Here is a 22,340-nt window from a genome sequence, read left to right as displayed (position 1 = left end):
AGGGGTGTGGGGTATATCAGTGAGTGTTACAGTGAGGGGTGTGGGTTATATCAGAGTGTTTCAGTGAGGGGTGTGGGGTATATCAGTGAGTGTTACAGTGAGGGGTGTGGGGTATATCAGTGAGTGTTACAGTGAGGGTTGTGGGTTATATCAGAGTGTTACAGTGAGGGGTGTGGGGTATATCAGTGAGTGTTACAGTGAGGGTTGTGGGGTATATCAGTGAGTGTTACAGTGAGGTGTGTGGTGTATATCAGTGAGTGTTACAGTGAGGGCTGTGGTGTATATCAGTGAGTGTTACAGTGAGGTGTGTGGGGTATATCAGAGTGTATCAGTGAGGGGTGTGGAGTATATCAGAGAGTGTTACAGTGAGGGATGTGCGTTATATCAGTGAGTGTTACAGTGAGGGGTGTGGGGTATATCAGTGAGTGTTACAGTGAGGTGTGTGGGGTATATCAGTGAGTGTGACAGTGAGGGGTGTGGGGTATATCAGTGAGTGTTACAGTGAGGTGTGTGGTGTATATCAGTGAGTGTTACAGTGAGGGCTGTGGGGTATATCAGTGAGTGTTACAGTGTGGAGTCTGGGGTTTATCAGTGAGTGTTACAGTGAGGGGTGTGGGGTATATCACTGAGTGTTACAGTGAGAGGTGTGGGGTATATCAGTGAATGTTACAGTGAGGGATGTGGGGTATATCAGAGTGTTACAGTGAGGGATGTGGTGTATATCAGTGAGTGTTACAGTGAGGGGTGTGGGGTATATCAGCGTGTTTCAGTGAGGGGTGTGGGGTATAGCAGAGAGTGTTACAGTGAGGTGTGTGGTGTATATCAGTGAGTGTTACAGTGATGTGTGTGGGGTATATCAGTGAGTGTTACAGTGAGGGGTGTGGGGTATATCAGTGAGTGTTACAGTGAGGGGTGTGGGGTATATCAGTGAGTGTTACAGTGAGGGGTGTGGGGTATATCAGTGAGTGTTACAGTGAGGTATGTGGGGTATATCAGTGAGTGTTACAGTGAGGTGTGTGGTGTATATCAGTGAGTGTTACAGTGAGGGCTGTGGTGTATATCAGTGAGTGTTACAGTGAGGTGTGTGGGGTATATCAGAGTGTATCAGTGAGGGGTGTGGAGTATATCAGAGAGTGTTACAGTGAGGGATGTGGGTTATATCAGTGAGTGTTACAGTGAGGGGTGTGGGGTATATCAGTGAGTGTTACAGTGAGGTGTGTGGGGTATATCAGTGAGTGTGACAGTGAGGGGTGTGGGGTATATCAGTGAGTGTTACAGTGAGGTGTGTGGTGTATATCAGTGAGTGTTACAGTGAGGGCTGTGGGGTATATTAGTGAGTGTTACAGTGAGGGGTGTGGGCTTTTTAGAGTGTTACAGTGAGAGGTGTGGGGTATATCAGTGAGTGTAACAGTGAGGGATGTGGGGTATGTTAGTGAGTGTTACAGTGAGGGGTGTGGGGTATATCAGAGAGTGTTACAGTGAGGGGTGTGGGGTATATCAGTGAGTGTTACAGTGAGGGGTGTGCAGTATATCAATGAGTGTTACAGTGATGTGTGTGGGGTATATCAGTGAGTGTTACAGTGAGGGGTGTGGGGTATATCAGTGAGTGTTACAGTGAGGGGTGTGGGGTATATCAGTGAATGTTACAGTGAGGGATGTGGGGTATATCAGAGTGTTACAGTGAGGGATGTGGTGTATATCAGTGAGTGTTACAGTGAGGGGTGTGGGGTATATCAGCGTGTTTCAGTGAGGGGTGTGGGATATAGCAGAGAGTGTTACAGTGAGGTGTGTGGTGTATATCAGTGAGTGTTACAGTGATGTGTGTGGGGTATATCAGTGAGTGTTACAGTGAGGGGTGTGGGGTATATCAGTGAGTGTTACAGTGAGGGGTGTGGGGTATATCAGTGAGTGTTACAGTGAGGGGTGTGGGGTATATCAGTGAGTGTTACAGTGAGGTATGTGGGGTATATCAGTGAGTGTGACAGTGATGTGTGTGGGGTATATCAGTGAGTGTTACAGTGAGGTGTGTGGTGTATATCAGTGAGTGTTACAGTGAAGGCTGTGGGGTATATTAGTGAGTGTTACAGTGAGGGATGTGGGCTTTTTAGAGTGTTACAGTGAGAGGTGTGGGGTATATCAGAGTGTTACAGTGAGGGATGTGGTGTATATTAGTGAGTGTTACAGTGAGGGGTGTGGGCTTTTAAGAGTGTTACAGTGAAGGGTGTGGGGTATATCAGTGAGTGTTACAGTGAGGGATGTGGTGTATATCAGTGAGTGTTACAGTGAGGGGTGTGGGGTATATCAGAGTGTTTCAGTGAGGGGTGTGGAGTATATCAGAGAGTGTTACAGTGAGGGGTGTGGGGTATATCAGTGAGTGTTACAGTGAGGGGTGTGCAGTATATCAATGAGTGTTACAGTGATGTGTGTGGGGTATATCAGTGAGTGTTACAGTGAGGAGTCTGGGGTTTATCAGTGAGTGTTACAGGGAGGGGTGTGGGGTATATCAGTGAGTGTTACAGTGAGTGGTGTGGGGTATATCAGTGAATGTTACAGTGAGGGATGTGGGGTATATCAGAGTGTTACAGTGAGGGATGTGGTGTATATCAGTGAGTGTTACAGTGAGGGGTGTGGGGTATATCAGAGTGTTTCAGTGAGGGGTGTGGAGTATATCAGAGAGTGTTACAGTGAGGGATGTGGGTTATATCAGTGAGTGTTACAGTGAGGGGTGTGGGGTATATCAGTGAGTGTTACAGTGAGGTGTGTGGGGTATATCAGTGAGTGTGACAGTGAGAGGTGTGGGGTATATCAGTGAGTGTTACAGTGAGCGCTGTGGGGTATATCATTGAGCGTTACAGTGAGGGGTGTGGGCTTTTTAGAGTGTTACAGTGAGGGGTGTGGGGTATATCAGTGAGTGTTACAGTGAGGGATGTGGGGTATATTAGTGAGTGTTACAGTGAGGGTGTGGGCTTTTAAGAGTGTTACAGTTAGCGGTGTGGGGTATATCAGTGAGTGTTACAGTGAGGTGTGTGCGGTATATCAATGAGTGTTACAGTGCGGGTTGTGGTGTATATCAGTGAGTGTTACAGTGAGGGGTTTGGGGTATATCAGTGAGTGTTACAGTGAGGGGTGTGGGGTATACCAGAGACTGTTACAGTGAGTGGTGTGGGTTGTTTCAGAGTGTTACAGTGAGGTGTGTAGTGTATATCAGTGAGCGTTACAGTGAGGGGTGTGGGGTATATTATTGAGTGTTACAGTGAGGTGTGTGGTGTATATCAGTGAGTGTTACAGTGAGGGGTGTGGGGTATATCAGTGAGTCTTACAGTGAGGGGTGTGCGGCATATCAGTGAGTGTTACAGTGATGTTTGTGGGGTATATCAGTCAGTGTTACAGTGAGGGGTCTGGGGTTTATCAGCGAGTGTTACAGTGAGGTGTGTGGGGTCTATCAGTGAGTGTTACAGTGAGGGGTGTGGGGTATATCAGTGAGTGTTACAGTGAGGGGTGTGGGTTATATCAGAGTGTTTCAGTGAGGGGTGTGGGGTATATCAGTGAGTGTTACAGTGAGGGGTGTGGGGTATATCAGTGAGTGTTACAGTGAGGGTTGTGGGTTATATCAGAGTGTTACAGTGAGGGGTGTGGGGTATATCAGTGAGTGTTACAGTGAGGGTTGTGGGGTATATCAGTGAGTGTTACAGTGAGGTGTGTGGTGTATATCAGTGAGTGTTACAGTGAGGGCTGTGGTGTATATCAGTGAGTGTTACAGTGAGGTGTGTGGGGTATATCAGAGTGTATCAGTGAGGGGTGTGGAGTATATCAGAGAGTGTTACAGTGAGGGATGTGGGTTATATCAGTGAGTGTTACAGTGAGGGGTGTGGGGTATATCAGAGTGTTACAGTGAGGGGTGTGGGTTATATCAGAGGTCGGGGGGTTGGGTACCAGCATAGAAAGGTTGAAAAGAGGATTAACGTGCAGAAAGCAAGAGTTAGGGTTGTACTCGAGAAGGAAGTAGTACCTTTCAGGAGCAGATGACGACAGACTTATGGCTTATGACGCAGATCAATGCAAGTGCAGATTTACAATGATGTACGTAAATTGTGGTGAAAAAGTTTGCTGAGCTACCAGGACATATAGTCATGTGTGAATATGATCCAATAGCATTATTGAAAATGTGACTCAAATTTGGTGAGTATTGGGCACCTAATGTTTAAGGATACTGACAGTGGAATTTTCCTGTCCCACCAATGGCAGGCATCATTGCAGCCAGGACAGGGAAAGTTTGTCTTCTGGATGCTCTTCAAATTTTTCCTGTGCTGCCCGTGATGCTTGTCACTGGCAGGACCGGAAATTCGGGCCTAAGTGTATAGAAAAGATAGGGAAACAGAAAGGAAAGTGGAGTAGCAGTACTGATTTCAGACTTCGCACGGTTGGAGATAGAGGATCTTGAGCGGTCAAAGACAGAATCCATTTGATTAGAGTTGAGAAGACAAAGGGGATGATCACATTTCTGGGGTATTCTACAGGTCTTCAAATAGTGAGAGGGAATAGAGGAAAAAGTCTGCAGGAAAATCCACAGAGACGCACAAGTGCTTTAGAGTGGTGAAATTGTGGGTTAACCAAAAGTTGATTGGGATAGTGTCAGAGTAAAGAGTATGGAGGGGTCGAATTTCTGAAATGTGTTCAGGATAATTTCTTTGATCAGTATGTTCTTGGTTCATTGAGAAAGGAGACATTGCTGGATCTGGTGCTGGGGAATGAGGGGGGCTGTGGGTGGGGGGTGGTGGGGGGGCGGTTGGATGTTGTGGGGGGAAAGTGGACCAAGTGTCTGTGGGGGAACACTTGGGTAAGAGTGATCATATCATAGGATTTAGATTAGTGCTGGAGAGGAACAAGGAAGAAACTGAAGTAGAACGTCTAAAGTGGAAGAGGGCCAACTTCAATGGGATGACAAGGGACCGAGTGAGGATAAAATGGAACCAAAGAGTGACAGGAAAAACTGCAATGGAACAATGGGTAATTTTTAGGAAGGAGCTGTTTCAGGTACAGGCAGGATGCATTCCAACAAAGGCGAAAGGTAAGGGAACCAATGCCAGTCTTCCTCGAATGATGAGGGAGATAGGCAATGCGATGAAACAAAAAAAAAAGGAGGGTGTATGATGCATGTCAGGTGAATTCTTCAACTGAGAACCAGGACATGGATGATAAATTGAGAGAGGCAGGGAAGAGGAAAATGGACTGACAAAGAGAGAATGATGGAATAAAATGGGAGTTAACATAAAAGGGGACCCAAAGGTTTTCTGTCAGTACGTTAATTGTAAGCGATGTACATTGTAATTAAGGTGGGGCTTATTAGGGACAAAGGAAGTGATATATGTTCAGAGACACAGGGCAAGTCTAGAATGCTGAATGAGTACTTTATATTGCTGTTTACTACAGGAAAGGATGCCAACAAAGTAGAGACAGTAGATGTAATGAATGAGGTGAAAGTTGTTAGGAGGGATGTACTGGAAAGGCTGCTGTGCTCAGAGAGAATGAGTTGCCTCGTTTGGATAGCTTGCATCCCACATTGCTAAAAGGAGTGGGAGTGGAGATAGCAGAAGGGCTTCCAATCTTCCCTAGATAGGTGCCAGAGAATTGGAGCCACCCTCATTCAAGGGAGGGCTGAGGACATTCCTAGTAACTATTGGCCGGTCAGTTTAACATCAGTGCTGACTAAGTTTTTAGGAACAATAATAAGGGAAAACTATAAAGAGAGCCAGCATGGATTTGCAAAAGGCAGATTGTGCTTGGCTAATCTAATTGAACTTTTTGATGAAATAACAGAGGAGGTTGATGAAGGGAATGGAGTGGACGATTATATGAACTCTAAGAAAGTGTTTGACAAAGTACCACATAAAAGTCTGGTTAACAAAGTTGAGATTCATGCTTTAGAAAGGTCAGTATCAGCTTGGATAAAAAAATTGGCTTAAGGGCAAAATAGTGAATTTTAGTAAATGGTTGTTTTTTTCAGACAGGGAAATGGTAGATAGTGGTGTTAATGCGCTAGGTCCCCTGTGTGATATATGTAAATGACTTGGATATTGGAATACAGTGTAAAATTTCAAAGCTTGCGGAATTTGGAGATGTGGCAAACAGTGAGCTCGACAGAAATGGACTGCACTAGGATATAGATAGGGTAGCAGAATGGGCAGACAGAAGTGGTGGATGGATTTTAACACAGAGAAGTTGAGGTGGTGCATTTGGAAGAGGGGATGTGGAGAGGCGATATAGACTCAATGGGCAGAAATTTGGGCTGAGAGGTCGGGCTTGAGTGTAAAGTGATGTCAGTGCCTCACCACATCGCGGACTGGCGCGATATTTCGATCTGCAGGCGTGCGTGGGAGTGGGCAGTGCGCCCGCTGATAATTAACAGGCCTATTAAGGCCATTAAAGTTATAATTGAATGAAAACTTTTCAGGCAAAAAGGCCAAGCGGCCTTTAGATTTTTTTTTTAGGAAGCCTCATCCACAGCTGGGATGAGGTTTCCAGCGGCAAATAAAAAATCGAATCAAAATGTTTAAATTTCATTTATTACACGTACCATGAGATGATGTGTTTTTAACATTGTTAAGTTTTTTTTATTGCCGGTTTTTTAAACCTCCAGCTGCGTGAGGCAGGTCCGTGCCCCAGGGAGCTTTCACTGCGCGGAACTCCACACTCACCCCGGCCCTCGCTCTTCTCCCACCCCCACCCCAGCTGCGCTGATCGCTGCAGTGCGCGTTTCACGTTTGCTGGCCGTTCATTGGTCGGCTGGCGTGAAATCTACATCTGGGGCCGGATCGCGGGCGGCGGTCGGTTTCGTGGACACTCCCAGGCCCGCTCGCTGAGCCCGCCCGACAAGGGGACAATCCTGCCCAATGGCACAATTCTCAGAGGGACAGAGGGACAAGAGGGACCTGGAGGTTGGTGCCCATCGATTTTTGAAGGTGCCAGGACATATTGAGAGAATAGTTCACAGAGCATGCAGGTTGTTGGGCTTCGTAAGTAGAGCTATTAGGAGCAAAAGCAGGGACGTTTTGCAGAACCTTTGGGAAGCTCTCATCAGGCCACAACTTTGCATTCAGTTCTGGCCATTACAGTTTAGCAAGGATGTGAGGTTCTTTGAGAGGGTGTGTGGGGGGGAGATTTGCCAGAATGGCTCCAGGGATGGGGGATTTTAGCTCCAAGGTTAGGTTAGAGAAGCTGGGGGTTGTTTTCCTTGGAGCAAAGGAGACTGAGGGAAAGAATTGAAGATTTAAGAATAAATTTATTTATATAAATTTATATTGTTTATTTATTTATATAAATTTATATAAAATAAAAATAAATAAAAATAAATTTAAGAATAAAATTTAAGAATAAATTAGATAGATACATGGATGAGAGAGGTCTGGAGGGTTATGGACTAGGTGCAGGTCAATGGGACTAGCGGAATAATATTTCAGCACAGACTAGAAGGGCTGAATGGTCTGTTTTCTGTGCTGTAGTGTCCTATGGTTCTATGGTTCTATGGGTGTTCAAGAATATAACAGGTTTAGATAAGGTAGACAAAGAAAGGTTATTCCCAGCAGCTGATGGTACAAGGTCTAGGGGACACAGATTTAAAGTTTTGGACAAGAGATACAGGGGTATATAACGAGGAACGTTCTTACGCAGCGTGTGTTAATGGCCTGGAACTTGCTGCTATGAGGGTAATGGAAGAGGAGGTGATCAATGTTTTCAAAAAGACATTGGACGGAAACCTGCTGGGGATAGAGCGGGGGAGTGGGACTGACTAAATTGACCCACAGAGAGCTGGCATTGATTCAATGGGCTGAATGGCCTCCTCCCATTATGTTACAGCAATGGTTTGTGCTATATTAGAGTGTTACAGTGATGGTTTATGGTCCATCAGAGTTTGACACTGACAGCAACAAGCTGAAAGGAATTACAGGCTGTTATTGACGTGGTGATGTATTTATGACTGGGATGTTGGTGGTAACAGATGATATTTTCAGAGTTGCAAAATTTCTATCCTTTTCACAGAGTCGGCTGCTCATCCTTCCACTAAATAAATAAGCACTGTATATAGTTAGCACAACAAACGCTATGACAGCTGCTGCAGCTCCTGGGGCAACTTTAAGCCAAGTCCAAAGTAGTACAATATAAGAAATTTCTACATCTGAAATAACTGTCAGGAGTTGTCTCTCATTAATTATTATTTCACTCTATAATAAAGCCTTATTTAATTGGTGAATGACCAAAATGGGCAGGACGTTTGAGCTCTTCATCTTAAAGAAAGGGAAATATCTGACAGAGGATCTCATCATGGGATATGAAATACTAAATAAAATAACTCGCACCTATCTAGCACATTTAACATTGTAAAGCATCCCAAGGTGCTTCACGTGAGCAGAATCAAACAAGAATTGTTCCTAAGGAGATATTGGGATGATAATTAAAAACTTGGTCAGAGAGGTAGGTTTTAAGTTGTATCTTAAAGGAGCAGAGAGAAGCCGTGAGGTTTAGGAGAGAAATAGATTGGAAAAGGCAAAATTCCAAGCTCAGATCACAGAACCCTGGTTATCATGGTAAAAGGAGGCCATTCATCCTGTCTTGTCTACGCCAGCTCTCTGACTAAATCCTCAGCTAGTCCCATAACCCCATTTAATCCCCCAACCCTGCAAATTGTCTCTCTTCAGGTAATTATCCAATTCTCTTTTGAAAGCCTCGGCTGAATCTGCCTCTACCACACTCTCAGGCAGTGCATTCCAGCTCCTAACCATTCCTTGCATAAAAAAGCTTTTCCTCATGTCATCTCTGGTTCTTTGCAATTCACCTTAAATCCCCTGCAAACTTTGCCCCCTGGTTCTCGACCCTTCTGCCAATGGGAACAGTTTCTCCTTATCTATTCTGTCCAGCCCCCTTATGACTTTGAACACATCAATCAAATCTCCTCTCAGCATTGAACATTCCACTTTTGCCAATCTATCCACGTAACTAAGGTCTCTCACCATTCCAGTGCAACCTCTTTACATCCTTCCTAAAGTGTGGTGCCCAGAACTGGACACAATACTCCAATAGAAGCCAAACCAGTGTTTTACAAAGGTTTGTCATAACTTTGCTTTTATACTCTATGACTCTACACATAAAGCCCAGGATCCAGTATGACAGCTTTCTCAATCTGCTCTGCCATCTTCAATGATTTGTGCTCTGCTCCTGCACCCTCTTTAGAATTACACCATTTATTTCATATTTCCTCTCCTTGTTCTTCCCGTCCAAATGCATCACATCGCACTTCTCTGCATTAAATCTCATCTGCTGTGTGTTCACCTGGCTATGTCCTCTTGAAGTCTATCACTATCCCCCTCACAGCTCACAGTACTTAAGTTTTGTGTCATCTGCAAATTTTGAAATCCTGCCCTCCAGACCCAAGGCTAAGTCAATAATATGGATCAAGAAAAGCTGTGGTCCTAATACCGACCCCTGGAGAACCCCAACGTACAGCTTCAACCAGTCTGAAAAACAACTGTTCACCACTACTCCGCTTTCTGTTATTCAGCCAACTTTATGATTCGAGACCCAACAGAAGTTTAAAGGGCTTCACACACCTTAAACCAGCTTATATTTCACCCCTTTCCTATTTCTACTTAGTTCTGTCGAAGGGTCACGAGGACTCGAAACGTCAACTCTTTTCTTCTCCACCGATGCTGCCAGACCTGCTGAGTTTTTCCAGGTAATTCTATTTTTGTTTTAGAAGTTTAAAGGGATTACATTCAAATGGAGAAAGGAGACCTTGCCAGATCTTGATTTCATAGTGAGAATGTAGAGAGAAATCCATGTTAGATACTTTGTTCATTGGTCAAGTAGGCTCAGGAAAGTATCAGTCACAGTAATAGAAATAAGAGCATTTGTGACAGAGAATTGTGACTAGGGGTAAGAAACCTGCCAAGCAGCACAAGTGTTAGCTTGACTCATTGGTAATGCTACTGCCTCTGAGTCAGAGAGTGTAGTTTCAAGCTCCTCTCCAGAGACTTGAGCACAAAACCTAATGTGGTACTGAGGGAGTGCTGCATTGTCAGGTGTGCTATCTTTTAGATGACATGTTAAACTGAAGCCCTGTCTCCTTATTCAGGTGAACATAAAGGAATAGTGTTCTAGTTCATATTCTCAGGGTTTAATGTAACACTATTAAAGCTATTTCTTTGTGGGTTAATGCAAGTACCTCACTGTAACACTGACATACTGTGACTCCTGATATATATAGGACCACACCAGCCATGTATGAGGTGACATATCCTCACGCTCTGACAGCACCATATGTTGCTTGTGACGGTCCTTGGCACATGTTGGAGCGGAATGATAGTTGTCGCTGATCTATTCTCACTTGAAATGCGTTGTGGAATATATGAGATGAAGAGAATATTAAGCGATGATTAACCACTTTGCTTTTTGAATGACGATGAGTTGAGCTGGCTTTCTTTTTGTCTGAGTTCGGGGGGAGGGGAACAAAATGGGACGCACAAATCTGGCCATTACATTCCTGTGTGACGGCATTATAACTCAATCCCTGATCGGTGCGTTTGAACACGTCACTGCTCAGCTGGGAACGCAAACAGACCGACACTTCAAAAGGTTACGCTTTCAAAATGCGTTACAAATGAAAGCTGCCAGGGATTAGGACGTCGTTACCATGCAGGATATATAGGATCTTTCACCCCCCCTTGGGCACCCCAAAGTGTTCTTACAGCCCAGAAGGTACTTTTGAAGTGTAGTCACGGTTGGAAGGTAGGAAACGTGGCAGCTGATTGCCGCACAGCAAGATCCCACAAACAGCAATGTGAAAATGTCATAATCTGTTTTAGTGTTTGCCCAGGTCAGCAGGGACAACACCACTGGTCTTCTTCAAAATGGTGCCGTGGGATCTTTAACCTTTGACTGAGAGGGACAGACAGTTCCTCGGTTTACATAAGGACATAAGAACATAGGAAATAGGAATAGGAGTAGACCATTCAGCTCTTAGAGTCTACTCTGCCATTCAATTCAAACATGGCTGATTTTCTACTTCCACTTCGGTTTACTCCCTGGTCCCCATATCCCTTGATTCCCTGAGATCAAAAATCTATTGGTCTCAGCCTGGAATATACTCAATGATGGAGCATCCAGAACCCTCTGGGTTAGAGAACTCCAAAGATTCTCAACCCTTGGAGTGAAGAAATATTTCCTTATCTTAGTCCTAATTGATCGACCCCTTACCCTGAGGTTATGTCCCTTGTTCTATGTTCCCCAGTCAGGGTAAACAGCCTCTCAGGCCTGGATTTTCATTGAGTCGGGTTGACTCAGGAGCCTTTTAAAATTGTCGGGCAGGTCCTGGTTCCAGGATTCCTGACCCCATTCCCAGGCTGTATGATTTTCGGGAATGCCTTTAAAGGGTGTGGGCTGGTTCCTGTCAAAAGCCCACATCCAGCACTCCCAGCCTAGCTGTCCTGCTCCCCCACAATTTTCGTGGAGTGGGGCCAGGTTTTTAAAGAGTCATGGCGCATGGCCTCTCAGAGGAATCATGAACCCTAGTCTGCATGGGGGGGACCTTTTAAAAGGCAAGTTCAAAAGGTCCTCTTCATGCCCCAATGCGAAGTTCTGCCTTCCTACCCACGCCTCCAGGCGCCTCATGCCCCATATGTCAAGCTACGGCATTCTATGCCCATTGACCCACTGTACACTTTCTAGCACTAATGAACCCCATTGTGTATAATGCCACTTGTAAAAAAAATAGCTTTGAGAAAATATAATTCACTTATAACTTTATCCTATGCTTGAAAAAAATGTCTGGACCACAAGGTAATTAACGTGTCAATCATCCATGTCCTTTGAAATTCCAAAATCCACAAATCCTTGAAACCACTTAACTTGTATCAACAAACATTGTGAAACTGGGGACCTGAACTTTGAATCAAATAATGTTTCCTGGGGTGCATGTGTTCTAATGTTCTAATAGCTGCCTGGGCTCTCAACTGTTTCAACAAGTGTAATGGTCTCTCAGTCAAGCCTCATTATGTCTGCTTAGCTGAGAGCCCAGACACCCATTAAACTTGTTAAAAAAGCAGCACCTCAGGGGAAAAAAAACATTGTTTGATTGACAGTTCAGGCTTGCTCATCTCTGCTGTCAATTTCACAATGTTTGGTTTAGACAATGTTAAGTGGTTTTAAGGGTTTGTGGTTTTTGTTATTGATACTTTAAAGGGCCTGGATGATTGACAGTTTTATTAGTATGTAGTGAAATTACTTTTTTCAAGTTAGGAGAAAGTTATGAATGAATTACATTTTTAAGGCTTTTAAAAAAACCTGCTGTAACTACAGGGTTCATTGGTTCTACACAGTTTATAGTGGGTCAATGAGCATGGAAGTGCCATAGCTTAGCGTGGGGTGGGTGGAAGGGCAGAGCTTGGCATGTGGGAATGAGGTGCCATGGGGGTGGGTGAGGGGCATGAGGTGGCATAGATGGGGCATGGGGAATGTTTGGAGGGTGAGGGGGTGTGAAGGGTGTGAAGCTGGAGGACCTTTGCGTTTTTACTATAACTGGGACCAAGTCCCACAGCACCAAGGCAAGCCTTTTAAAAAGTCTGCCTCTGCACCCGGCAGCCCCTGTGGCGGCCTCCAAACATTGTCCTGGGTCGGTTGGCCTGACTCCAGCCTTCCCCTATCCCCCAGCAATAAGATTGCTCCTTTGCAGGCATTTCCTCCTGAGGTGCACGAGCTGAGCCAGGAAATTTCCTGACTCTTGCTACCCACCTGAAGGATGAAATTCCAGGCTTTGGCCTGTCTATATCTCTTTGCATCCCCTTTGTGTGCTCCACACTGCTGACATTTACAGCTAGCTTTGTATCATCAGCAAACTTAGATATGTTACTCTCGGTCTCTTTGTCTAAGTCATCAATGTAGATTGCAAATATCTGAGCCTCAGCATTGATCCTAGCAGCACTCAACTAGTTACAACCTGCCAACCTCTAAATGCAACATTTAGCCCGACCCTCTGCTTCCTGCCCGTTAACCAATCTTCCATCCATGCTAACATATTACCCTGATCCCATGAGCCCTTATCTTGCACATTAACCTTTTTGTGGAGGGGGCCCAACAAATATCCCCATCCTCAATGATGGAGGAGCCCAGCACATCAGTGCAAAAGATAAGGCTGAAGCATTCGCTACAATCTTCAGCCAGAAGTGCCAAGTGGATGATCCATCTCAGCCTCCTCCGGAGGTCCCCAGCATCACAGATGCCAGTCTTCAGGCAATTTGATTCACCCCACATGATATCAAGAAACGGCTGAAGGCACTGGATGCTGCAAAGGCTATGGGCCCTGACAATATTCCGGCAATAGTACTGAACACTTGTGCTCCAGAATTTGCCGCACCCCTGTCCAAGCTGTTCCAGTACAGCTACAACACTGGCATCTACCCGGCTATGTGGAAAATTACTCAGCTATGTCCTGTACACGCAAAGCAGGACAAATCCAACCCAACCAATTACTGCCCCATCAGTCTACTCTCGATTATAAGTAAAGTAATGGAAGGGGCAGCAACAGTGCTATCAAGTGGCGCTTGCTCAACAATAACCTGCTCACTGATGCCCAGTTTGGGTTCTGCCAGGGCCACTCAGCTTCTGCCCTCATTACAGCCTTGGTTCAAACATGGACAAAAGTGTTGAACTCCCGAGGTGAGGTGAGAGTGACTGTCCTTGACATCAAGGCAGCATTTGACCGAGTGTGACATCAAGGAGCCCTAGCAAAACTGGAGTCAATGGGAATCAGGGGGAAACTCTCCGCTGGTTTGAATCATACCTAGCACAAAGGAAGATGGTTGTGGTTGCTGGAGATCAGGCATCTCAGTTCTAGGACATCACTGCAGGAGTTCCTCAGGTTAGTGTCCCAGGCCCAACTGTCTTCAGCTGCTTTATCAGTGACTTTCTTTCCATCATAAGGTCAGAAGTGGGGATGTTCGCTGATGGTTGCACAATATTTAATACCATTTGTGACTCCTCATATACAGAAGCAGTCCATGTCCAGATGCAGCAAGACCTGGACAATATCCAGGCTTGGGCTGACAAGTGGCAAGTAACATTTGTGCCATACAAGTGTCAGGCAATGGCCATCTCCAACAAGAGAGAATCTAACCATCATCCCTTGACATTCAATGGCATTACCATCACTGAATCCCCCACTATCAACACCCTAGGGGTTACCATTGACCAGAAACTGAACTGGACCAGCCATATAAATACTATGGCTACAAGAGCAGTTCAGAGTCTAGGAATCGTGTGACAAGTAACCCACCTCCTGACTCCCTAAACCCTGTCCACCATTTACAAGGCGCTAGTCAGGAGTGTGATGAAATACTCCCCACTTACCTGGATGAGTGCAGCTCCCACTCAAGAAGTTTGACACCATCCAGGACAAAACAGCCCACTTGATTAGCACCCCTTCCACAAACATTAACACCCTTCATGAACAGTAGTAGATGTGTACCATCTACAAGATGCACTGTACAAACTCACCAAGGCTCCTTATGCAGCACATTCCAAACCCACTACCATCTAGAAGGACAAGGGCAGCAGATGCATGGAAACACCACCATCTGGAAGTTCCCCTCCAAGCCATTCACCATCCTGACTTAGAAATATATCACCGTTCCTTCAATGTCACTGGGTCAAAATCCTGGAACAGGTAGTGCAGCGGTTCAAGAAGGCAGCTCCCCACCACCTTCTCATGGGCATTTAGGAATAAATGCTGGCTTAGCCAGCGATGCAGACATCCCATAAATGAATAAAAATAAACTTGTTGAATACCTTTAGGAAGTCAAAGTACATTACATCTACTGGTTTGTCTTAACTTTCATCACAAAAATAGCACCTCCGACAGTGCAGCACGCCCTCAGTACTGCTCTAGGAGCATCAATCCAGATTTTGCCTTCAAGTCTCTGCAGTGTGACCTGAGGCCATAATCTTCTGACTCAGAGTCAAGGCTGACTCATTGGCAATAGCATCAAGGTCAGTTCTTAACTTTTTGGACTTTGGTCCTGCCAGTCAGTGGGCATCGTTGTCTTGACACATGTTTAATACCCTGCCGATTGACTTTCAATGTGGTGCAAAACATATGTGAAATTCACAGCTGCCTGTTGTTAAAATTATCCCTCTTTTTTAAACCTCTCACCTTTGGCAAAAGATGATCCTTCTCCTGAGTGTGGTACTCAAAGGGTTAACTCATTCCCTTCAATTATTTTAGGAGGATTTTCTTGTCCTTGCTATAAAGGATACACAACTGATGAGATGTGGAGTCCTTATTGGAAAGATGATTATCAGAGAGCTGCTAATCCCTTCATCCTGACTCTTGGGCTCTTGGGCTCTGTGATTCTGAGCAACAAATGCCAGGTGCAATCAGATTATGTAAATCACAGAGTACAGAACTGGAACAAGAGGATAGATTGAGCCAACAAGTGAAAAATGACAGAGGAAAGGCCCATCGCTCCATCCAACCTGTCCCGTACCATTATGAGGTCTTGTGCATCCCATATACAGACTCCACCAACCCACCTATCAGCTTGTTAAATAGTCATCTCGTAACTTTCGATAAACAAGAGCCCCAGTCTATTCATTAATGTTGGCCAAATCAACACTGAGTGACACAGGGTAGAAGGTCATTCTTTGAAAGAGCCAGCTAGTTATTCCCACTCTCCCCTGCTCTTTCCCATAGCTCCGAAAATATTTCCCCTTCAATCCCTTTTTTGAAAGTTACTATGGGATCTGCTTTTTTAAAAAAAAAATGTTCTTGGGCTATGAGGTTGCTGGCTGGGCCAGGATTTATTGCCCATCCCTAGCTGCCCTTGAGAAGATGGTGGAGATCTGCCTTCTTGAACCGCTGCAGTCCATGTGGTGTAGGTACACCCACAGTGCTGTTAGGGAGGGAGTTCCAGGATTTTGATCCAGCAACAGTGAAGGAACGGCGATATATTTCCAAGTCAGGTTGATGAGTGACTTGGAGGGGAACTTCCAGGTGATGGTGTTCCCATGTGTATGATGCCCTTGTCCTTCTAGGTGGTAGCGCTTGCGCATTTGGAAGGTGCTGCCTAAGGAGCCTTGGTGAGTTGCTGCAGTGCCTCTTGTAGATGGTACACACTGCTGTTACTGTCTGTTGGTGTGGAGGGAGTGAATGTTTAAGGTGATGGATGAGGTGCCAGTTAAGAGCACTTTCTTTTTTCTTTTCACTCCTCAAGTGATTAATCTCTTCCTATGCTTTGATTCTGAGTTACCTTTATTCAGGTGTGAGCCTTGAAGGTCAATGGGCTATTCATCCATAATTGGATTACACCCGAGGCTGCTGTGATCTTCATTTATGCACTTCCAACAGGGGCTGTTCTATAGCAATCAGGAGCAGCAACCCTGGTTGATGTTTCCCAACTATTGCTTGGTGATACAAAACAAAACCAGAATTACCTGGAAAAACTCAGCAGGTCTGGCAGCATCGGTGGAGAAGAAAAGAATTGACGTTTCGAGTCCTCATGACCCTTCGACAGAACTAGGTGAATCCCAGGGAGGGTTGAAATATAAGCTGGTTTAAGGTGGCGGTGGTGGGGGGTGGGGGCTGGAGGGGTTGGGGGGTGGGGGTTGGGTGCGGGGAGAGAAGTGGAGGGGGGGGTGTGGTTGTAGGCAAAAGCAGTGATAGAAGCAGATCATCAAAAGATGTCACAGACAGCAGGACAAAAGAACACATAGGTGTCGAAGTTGGTGATATTATCTAAACGAATGTGCTAATTAAGAATGGATGGTACAGCACTCAAGGTATAGCTCTAGTGGGGGTGGGGGGAGCATAAAAGATTTAAAAATATTTTAAAATAATGGAAATAAGTGGGAAAAAGAAAAATCTATATAATTTATTGGAAAAAACAAAAGGAAGGGGGAAACAGAAAGGGGGTGGGGATGGAGGGGGAATGGAGGGGGGAGGTCAAAACCTAAAGTTGTTGAATTCAATATTCAGTCCGGAAGGCTGTAAAGTGCCTAGTCGGAAGATGAGGTGTTGTTCCTCCAGTTTGCATTGGGCTTCACTGGAACAATGCAGCAAGCCAAGGACAGACATGTGGGCAAGAGAGCAGGGTGGAGTGTTGAAATGGCAAGCGACAGGAGGTTTGGGTCATTCTTGTGGACAGAACGCAGGTGTTCTGCAAAGCGGTCGCCCAGTTTACGTTTGGTCTCTCCAATGTATATTTCAACCCTCCCTGGGATTCACCTAGTTCTGTCGAAGGGTCATGAGGACTTGAAACGTCAACTCTTTTCTTCTCCGCTGATGCTGCCAGACCTGCTGAGTTTTTCCAGGTAATTCTGTTTTTGTTTTGTATTTCCAGCATCCGCAGTTTTTTGTTTTTTGTTATTATTATTGCCTGGTGATGTTGGGTGAGAGAATGTGTCTCCATCCTAGTCTGTATGGCTCAGATATTCACTGGATTCACTCGCTGAATTGTCACCAACACTGGTGCTGCAACAAGAAACCGAAGACGGATTTCAAGGAATCAGTGTCTTGTCAACAAAGGCAATTTATGGTTATTGGAGATACACCAAAGGAACAATGGGCTGAAGGTGTTCTCCTGTCTCTTGCTATGCGATGATGTAAATCAGTTTGGATCTGCATAATTTGCACATTCTTTAAAAACGTGCCTTCCAATTGGGAGGTGTAACAGAATCAGAGAGAGACAGAGACACGATTAACCAGTTTAAACCAAGGACAGACAATTGAAGAATTTCTTCACACATGGAAGGCGATCAATTGAACATGCTTTCTGAAATTACAGTTATTGCAATCACAATTAGTTCCATTTGATAAAAGAAACAAGCTCAATTGATTTCAGTTTAAAAACTGGAATGCTGATTGTAGCAATGAGTTTAGACTTGGTGGGACATTCCAGCCATGTCTGATTGAAAATAAAATCCAAAAAGATAGTTGGATCAACATTTGGTGGGATTTGGATAAAGAGAGAGGGGTCTCTTTGAAAGAACCAGCACAGACTTCATGAGCCTCATGACCTCCTTCTCTGCTGTATTATTCTATGATTCAATTTAATGTAGTTGTGTGATGGTAGCATAGTGTTAATGCCACAGGGTTAATAACTTAGACGCCCAGGTTAATGCCCTGGGGATGTGGGTTCAAATCCCACCACAGCAGCTTGTGGAATTTAAATTCAAATAATAAATCTGGAATATAAAGCTAGTCTCAGAAATGGTGTCTGTGATAATTATAATTGTTTGTTGTAAAAACCCATCTGGTTCATTAAGGAAGGAAACCTGCCATCCTTACTTGGTCTGGCCTACGTGTGACTCCAGTCCCCCAGTAACATGGTTGACTCTTAACTGCCCTCTGAAATGGCTGAGTTCAAGGATGATTAGGGATGGGCAATAAATATTGGCCTTGCCTGCAATGCCCACATCTCATGAAAGAGTAAAGCAAAAAAAATAGACCCTTGAACATGTGTTGGATGCCAGTCAATCATTTTTTAATCTTGCCACTGGTGATCCCTGTTCGAATAAGGCAACAGCTTTCGGGAATCGCAAACCACCAAAAGGCACAAAAGTGTGTTGTGTCTCAGCCTGTAAAACACTAAGCAGAAAACATGACTAGTGAACCCCACCAAGGAAATCAGGATAACAGCTCAGGCAACAATCTTGTGCTTCTGATTGAGCCTCTGATATTGAATTCTTCAGTATGGTGAAGGCAGCTGTCCACTTTGGAAAGTTGAGTCAAGGTCTTTAAAATGATTCTGTTATTTGACTTGGTAGATATGGAGAAAGTATTTACCCTTAAAGCAAAGCCATTTAGGAGTGATATCAGGAACTCTTCACCCTCCCAAAAGGAGCTTTCAGGATCAATAGATATTTGTTAGTTCGGGGTATCAAGTGATGTGGAGCAAAGGTGGTTAAATGCAGTTAGACTGCAGATCAGCCATAATCTAATTGAATGTCAGAGGAGGCTTGAGGGACTGAATAACCTCTCCCTGTTGCAAGGCAACATTCAACCCTGCCAGTCGAGTGCCACATGAGCCATTTTGCTTTGCAAATATCTGATCACTTTATACTGGCCCCATGAAATCTCTGATCCCCTGAACAGATGTGATTCTGCGGCTTGATGTTACTGTCTGTTGTCCAATGTGACTGAATTCCTAAACTATATCAGCAGCGTACAGAGTGAGCGTGGAGCCAGGATATAATTGTGTGTTGATGACACTCCAAATCATCCCTTGGCTCTATATGCATCAAACATCAACTCATTCAACCTAACCATAGACCAGAAGTGAGGACAGCTCGAGTCAGTAGCACTGATTGGGTGCCTTTAGGGAGTCAGATCATCTCTTGTGCCTCACAAGCTGGAACCTCTCTGCCAAATTCAAGCTTTTTCTTTTTATATGCACTTCCTGTACAGCATAGACAAACTTTTGTTTTCTAACTTCTACACTATTTATCTGAAGTTACAAAGTCTTGTTGGCATAGCACTGATACTAGCTCCTTTCTTTTGTTCTTTCATGAGATGTGGGCATCGTTGGCAAGACCAACATTTGTTGCCCATCCCTAATTGCCCTTGAACTGACCTTGCTAGGTCATTCAGGGGGCAGCTAAGAGACAACCACATTGGGTCTGGAGTCACATGTAGGCCAGACCGGGTAAGGATGGCAGATTTCCTTCCCTAAAGGATATTAATGAACAAGATGGGCTTTTACAACAATCGGTGATTGTTCCACGGTTACCATTGCTGAGAATAGCTTTCAATTCCACCTTATTAAATGAATTTTAATTCCACCAGCTGCTGTGGTGGGATTTGAACCCGTGTCCCCAGAGGATTAGTCTGGATTTCTGAGTTACTAGTCCAGTGACATTAAGACTATGCCACCATCATTCCTATTGGGGTACCACTGGGATGAGCTCTCATTGGGGTACCACTGGGACTAGCTCCCATTGGGGTAGCATGGGACTAGTTCTCATTGGGGTACCACTGGATTGAGCTCTCATTGGGGTATCAGTGGATTGAGCTCTCATTGGGGTACCACTGGGTTGAGCTCTCATTGGGGTATCAGTGGATTGAGCTCTCATTGGGGTACCACTGGGTTGAGCTCTCATTGGGGTACCACTGGGACCAGCTCCCATTGGGGTACCACTGGGTTGAGCTCTCATTGGGGTACCACTGGGATAAGCTCCTATTGGGGTACCACTGGATTGAGCTCTCATTGGGGTACCACTGGGACCAGCTCCCATTGGGGTACCACTGGATTGAGCTCTCATTGGGGTACCACTGGGTTGAGCTCTCATTGGGGTACCACTGGATTGAGCTCTCATTGGGGTACCACTGGGACCAGCTCCCATTGGGGTACCACTGGGACCAGCTCCCATTGGGGTACCACTGGGACCAGCTCCCATTGGGGTACCACTGGATTGAGCTCTCATTGGGATACCACTGGGACCAGCTCCCATTGGGGTACCACTGGGACCAGCTCCCATTGGGGTACCACTGGATTGAGCTCTCATTGGGGTACCACTGGGACCAGCGCCCATTGGGGTACCACTGGGTTGAGCTCTCATTGGGGTACCACTGGGACCAGCTCCCATTGGGGTACCACTGGATTGAGCTCTCATTGGGGTACCACTGGGTTGAGCTCTCATTGGGGTACCACTGGGTTGAGCTCTCATTGGGGTACCACTGGGTTGAGCTCTCATTGGGGTACCACTGGGTTGAGCTCTCATTGGGGTACCACTGGATTGAGCTCTCATTGGGGTACCACTGGGACCAGCTCCCATTGGGGTACCACTGGGTTGAGCTCTCATTGGGGTACCACTGGGTTGAGCTCTCATTGGGGTACCACTGGGTTGAGCTCTCATTGGGGTACCACTGGATTGAGCTCTCATTGGGGTACCACTGGGACCAGCTCCCATTGGGGTACCACTGGGTTGAGCTCTCATTGGGGTACCACTGGGTTGAGCTCTCATTGGGGTACCACTGGGTTGAGCTCTCATTGGGGTACCACTGGGTTGAGCTCTCATTGGGGTACCACTGGATTGAGCTCTCATTGGGGTACCACTGGGATAAGCTCCTATTGGGGTACCACTGGGACCAGCTCCCATTGGGGTACCACTGGGACCAGCTCCCATTGGGGTACCACTGGGTTGAGCTCTCATTGGGGTACCACTGGGATAAGCTCCTATTGGGGTACCACTGGGACCAGCTCCCATTGGGGTACCACTGGGACCAGCTCCCATTGGGGTACCACTGGGTTGAGCTCCCATTGGGGTACCACTGGGATAAGCTCCTATTGGGGTACCACTGGGACCAGCTCCCATTGGGGTACCACTGGATCGAGCTCTCATTGGGGTACCACTGGGTTGAGCTCTCATTGGGGTACCACTGGGACCAGCTCCCATTGGGGTACCACTGGGCTGGCTCCCATTGGGGTACCACTGGATTGAGCTCTCATTGGGGTACCACTGGGACCAGCTCCCATTGGGGTACCACTGGATTGAGCTCTCATTGGGGTACCACTGGGACCAGCTCCCATTGGGGTACCACTGGGTTGAGCTCTCATTGGGGTACCACTGGGTTGAGCTCTCATTGGGGTACCACTGGGTTGAGCTCTCATTGGGGTACCACTGGGTTGAGCTCTCATTGGGGTACCACTGGGTTGAGCTCTCATTGGGGTACCACTGGATTGAGCTCTCATTGGGGTACCACTGGGCTGGCTCCCATTGGGGTACCACTGGATTGAGCTCTCATTGGGGTACCACTGGGACCAGCTCCCATTGGGGTACCACTGGATTGAGCTCTCATTGGGGTACCACTGGGACCAGCTCCCATTGGGGTACCACTGGATTGAGCTCTCATTGGGGTACCACTGGGATAAGCTCCTATTGGGGTACCACTGGGACCAGCTCCCATTGGGGTACCACTGGATTGAGCTCTCATTGGGGTACCACTGGGACCAGCTCCCATTGGGGTACCACTGGGTTGAGCCCTCATTGGGGTACCACTGGGTTGAGCTCTCATTGGGGTACCACTGGGCTGGCTCCTATTGGGGTACCACTGGATTGAGCTCTCATTGGGGTACCACTGGGACCAGCTCTCATTGGGGTACCACTGGATTGAGCTCTCATTGGGGTACCACTGGGTTGAGCTCTCATTGGGGTACCACTGGGACCAGCTCTCATTGGGGTACCACTGGGTTGAGCTCTCATTGGGGTACCACTGGATCGAGCTCTCATTGGGGTACCACTGGGTTGAGCTCTCATTGGGGTACCACTGGGACCAGCTCCCATTGGGATACCACTGGGAC

General features: G+C 46.1%; 1 protein-coding gene across 1 annotated transcript; it reads right to left on the bottom strand.

The window, feature by feature from the left end:
* Nucleotides 1-20,092: 20,092 nt before the first annotated feature.
* Nucleotides 20,093-21,731, bottom strand: LOC121287007 (bifunctional endo-1,4-beta-xylanase XylA-like). Its single transcript, XM_041204424.1, has 2 exons — nucleotides 21,551-21,731; nucleotides 20,093-21,450 (listed from the first exon to the last, which is right to left on the bottom strand). The coding sequence occupies exons 1-2, from the start codon at nucleotides 21,729-21,731 to the stop codon at nucleotides 20,093-20,095; spliced, it is 1,539 nt and encodes a 512-aa protein (XP_041060358.1).
* Between the last annotated feature and the right edge of the window lie 609 nt (nucleotides 21,732-22,340).

The sequence above is a fragment of the Carcharodon carcharias genome, chromosome 14, assembly GCF_017639515.1.
Source record: "Carcharodon carcharias isolate sCarCar2 chromosome 14, sCarCar2.pri, whole genome shotgun sequence".
NCBI classification, from domain to species: domain Eukaryota; kingdom Metazoa; phylum Chordata; class Chondrichthyes; order Lamniformes; family Lamnidae; genus Carcharodon; species Carcharodon carcharias.
Note: the sequence above shows the minus strand (reverse complement) of the source record. Positions and strands in the feature narration are given on the sequence as shown.

Coding starts and splice junctions, on each gene's coding strand:
- LOC121287007 (XM_041204424.1), bottom strand. CDS start 21,731: ATGAGAGCTCAATCCAGTGGTACCCCAATGAGAGCTCAACCCAGTGGT. Junction 21,451..21,550: donor AATGGGAGCTGGTCCCAGTG/GTACCCCAATGA, acceptor AATGGGAGCCAG/CCCAGTGGTACCCCAATGGG.